Raw genomic sequence first — 2,855 nt, 5'->3', positions numbered from 1 at the left:
GCACACGTGTGTTTGTCCTGGATATTTTTACATTCTTGAACCAACTTTGGTAAATTATATCAGTAAGGCGTAAGATGTTTAAAGAAATTGTCGCTATTAAATATTTTAATTATTATTTTTTTCAAGGAAACTGGTCTCTTGTCGTATTGAGAATGTGATTTGAATTTAGCTATAGAACCGTTTAATCAGATTTCGTCTCTTTGCCAGGTCGTCCACAACTACTGGCAACGGCATGATATCAAAGGGGCCCTTAGTGCAATGGAGAAAATGGCTGATCATTGCGTAAGTGTTGTATTTCTGATTCTGTATGTGGGAAGAAAAAGTAGTTTATATTTCCCCTATTTCACCAATATCTGTACTAATGTAATGTAAACTTCAAATTTTCAATGCAAAATGAAATCTCAATCTCATATTCTTCATAATGTTCTTCGGAATGCAGGTGCTTGCTGATGTAATGTGCCTTCTAGCAGAAAAAACTGATATTGTCACATTAGATGTTTGCACACGTCTTTTGTCACTGCTCTCAGGACTACTTGATAGTGAACTGGATAGGTAAACGAAATTTCTACATATTCTTTTAACACCTCTGACATTTGTATCCATTGAATACTGTTTGTAGAGGATATTGTAGCTGAGGTGATAATTAGCTCAACAAGCTGGTTTCCTGGCAAAGCTGATTATCGTTTGATGAGATTTAGATATTCTATGATAAATATTGTTCTAGTGAACTAGAAGCTCCAGTTTGATTCCTAACCTGTATATTTTATATACCTATCCCATTTGCCTTGTGAAATATCAGATATTCAAATCTGGCGACAACATTCCCAAGATAAGCCACGTGTCTATATATCTAATAAGAAATACCTTAGAAGAGGTTAAGTTCCTTACTTTTCTAGCCGTGGCATCTTCCTTAATTTGTTTAGGGCTACTCTCATATTTTCGCTGGTAAAGAATCATTTAGTTTACCATTGGCAACTTTTTTGGTTTACAGTTTGGGGTAATTGATGCAGTAATATACCATGGTGATTCTAGCTTGACTAACGACCCTTTTTTCCCCCAGTTGTTAAAAACCAATACTAGCTGGTTCCTTCCATGTCAAATCTAATGAACTGTTCATCTTTAGGCATAAAGATATTTCTCTGGAGATGCTGATTAAACTGGTCAGAGTATTTGGTTCGGTGATCTATTCTTCATTGTCTGCCCAATCGTCTGTTGGTGTGGATATTGAGGCAGAGCAAAGGTTTGATTGATTTTTCCTATATTACGCAGTTGATTTTATATTTTGCCCCTGACTTCTATTTACTTTCATCAAAAGGCTGGAACGTTGCAACATGTGCTTTGTGGAACTCGAGAAAGTCAAGCGTTGCCTGCCGCTCCTTTCCAGGTGTGTGTGCTTCCCATCATTTACTCGTCATTTGGGACAAAGATTACATTGATTCGATGCCTGTTTGGGTTGTGTTTTTTTTGCAGAAGAGGGGGTTCAATTGCCAAGTCTGCACTGGAGCTGAGTCTAGCACTTAAAGAAGTTCAGTGAATGAACGAGAGACATACTATGGATACTGCTTCTAGAGACTGCAGATTGGGAGATGGTAGTCCCGTGTGTATATTAGTATCAAATGGGATTGTTATCTACTAATTCATTCATTTTTAACTGAAAGTTGATAGCTGAGGGACAATCCGACTCGCTTATTGCCATTCAACAATTTCGCACCTAAAGGTGGCCGATTGGAGGTGAATCTGTCTCACCCCGTTCTTGTCTAACCCATCCCAAATATCTACTTGTTGATTTGTAACTGTTGGTTTCTTCAAAATGGTGTTAATTGGTGTTATTAATTATGTAACAACACAAATGTGTCCATAGCTTTTTCGAATGATTGAGGTGTCGTGTTATAGTTGCATATGTGCTAGAGTTTAAAGCACAGAGCAATGGAATTTAGTTGTAGTTTGATCGAGTGATGAAAAGTTCGGAGGAATCAAAACAGGCATTGTATTCTATTTCTTAAAATGCTTTTTGTTAGATATTATGAGCCTGTTTGGGAGTAATTTTGAGAATTGATTTTTTGATCGTTAGAAGAAAATTGAAGTCCACCTATAAGAGAAGAAGTCAAATAAAACGGTTGGAATGGTGAAATAACGGTTAAAAATATCACTCCCAAATGGGCTCTATGTCCTGTTTCACATCCATTATTTTCGAACTCTTTTTTCCATGTGGCTGTAATTTGTGGGAGGGGGGCCATTTTGAAGTGATGTTCGTCACCCTATTGATCTTCAACTTTGCCATAGGAACCAAATTTTGTCATTGTCTTCGGCTTTTATACGCGTGGTCTCAAGTTGTTCTGTCCTTTGGTGTTTGGTTGTTATTAATTTATTTTTTATTCACACATTTATAAAAATTCATTAGTTATAGGTTCTGTTTGGGAGTGATTTTGAGAATTGATTTTGTGATCGTTAGGAGAAAAGTGGGGATCATTTGTGAGAGAATAAGTTAAACTTTACGGTTGGAATAGTGAAATAACGGTTAAAAAATTAATTATTTGGAGTGAAAAATCACTCTTATACAAAAAGATAATTTTTCATCATTGATCTCTGACACTTTTCCCATTAGATATCAACAATTTCTTCGATTTTGAGATCCTATTTGCACTTCTTGTAAAATTTGATTTAAATTTAAATCATTTTGAATTTATAAGAAAACATGAAAAATCATGATTTTTGAGAATGGACTGATTTTTGTATCATAATTTGAAAATCTCATCCAACCTAACTCCTTTTTCACATTGTCAGTGGATGAAAATTTTTTAGTTGACAACCATAATGCAATGGATCTTCCATAATCACTAAGCTAATTTACCATC

The 2,855-nt window shown here is 35.4% G+C and overlaps 1 protein-coding gene across 2 annotated transcripts in view; it reads left to right on the top strand.

Moving 5' to 3' along the window:
- The window catches only part of LOC111395420 (katanin p80 WD40 repeat-containing subunit B1 homolog), a 10,992-nt gene extending 8,968 nt beyond the window's left edge, over positions 1–2,024 (top strand). For both annotated transcript variants that reach the window (XM_023021402.1, XM_023021401.1), the window contains 5 exons: positions 208–282; positions 440–552; positions 1,124–1,240; positions 1,316–1,384; positions 1,471–2,024. In XM_023021402.1, the coding sequence (XP_022877170.1) occupies positions 208–282; positions 440–552; positions 1,124–1,240; positions 1,316–1,384; positions 1,471–1,534 (438 nt within the window). In that variant the 3' untranslated portion in view covers positions 1,535–2,024. The remainder of the gene's footprint in view (positions 1–207; positions 283–439; positions 553–1,123; positions 1,241–1,315; positions 1,385–1,470) is intronic.
- Positions 2,025–2,855: the final 831 nt, after the last annotated feature.

The sequence above is a fragment of the Olea europaea genome, chromosome 6 (genome assembly GCF_002742605.1).
Source record: "Olea europaea var. sylvestris chromosome 6, O_europaea_v1, whole genome shotgun sequence".
In the NCBI taxonomy this organism is placed as follows: Eukaryota; Viridiplantae; Streptophyta; class Magnoliopsida; order Lamiales; family Oleaceae; genus Olea; species Olea europaea.
The sequence above is the reverse complement of the archived record's forward strand: the minus strand, read 5'-3'. Positions and strand labels throughout refer to the sequence as shown.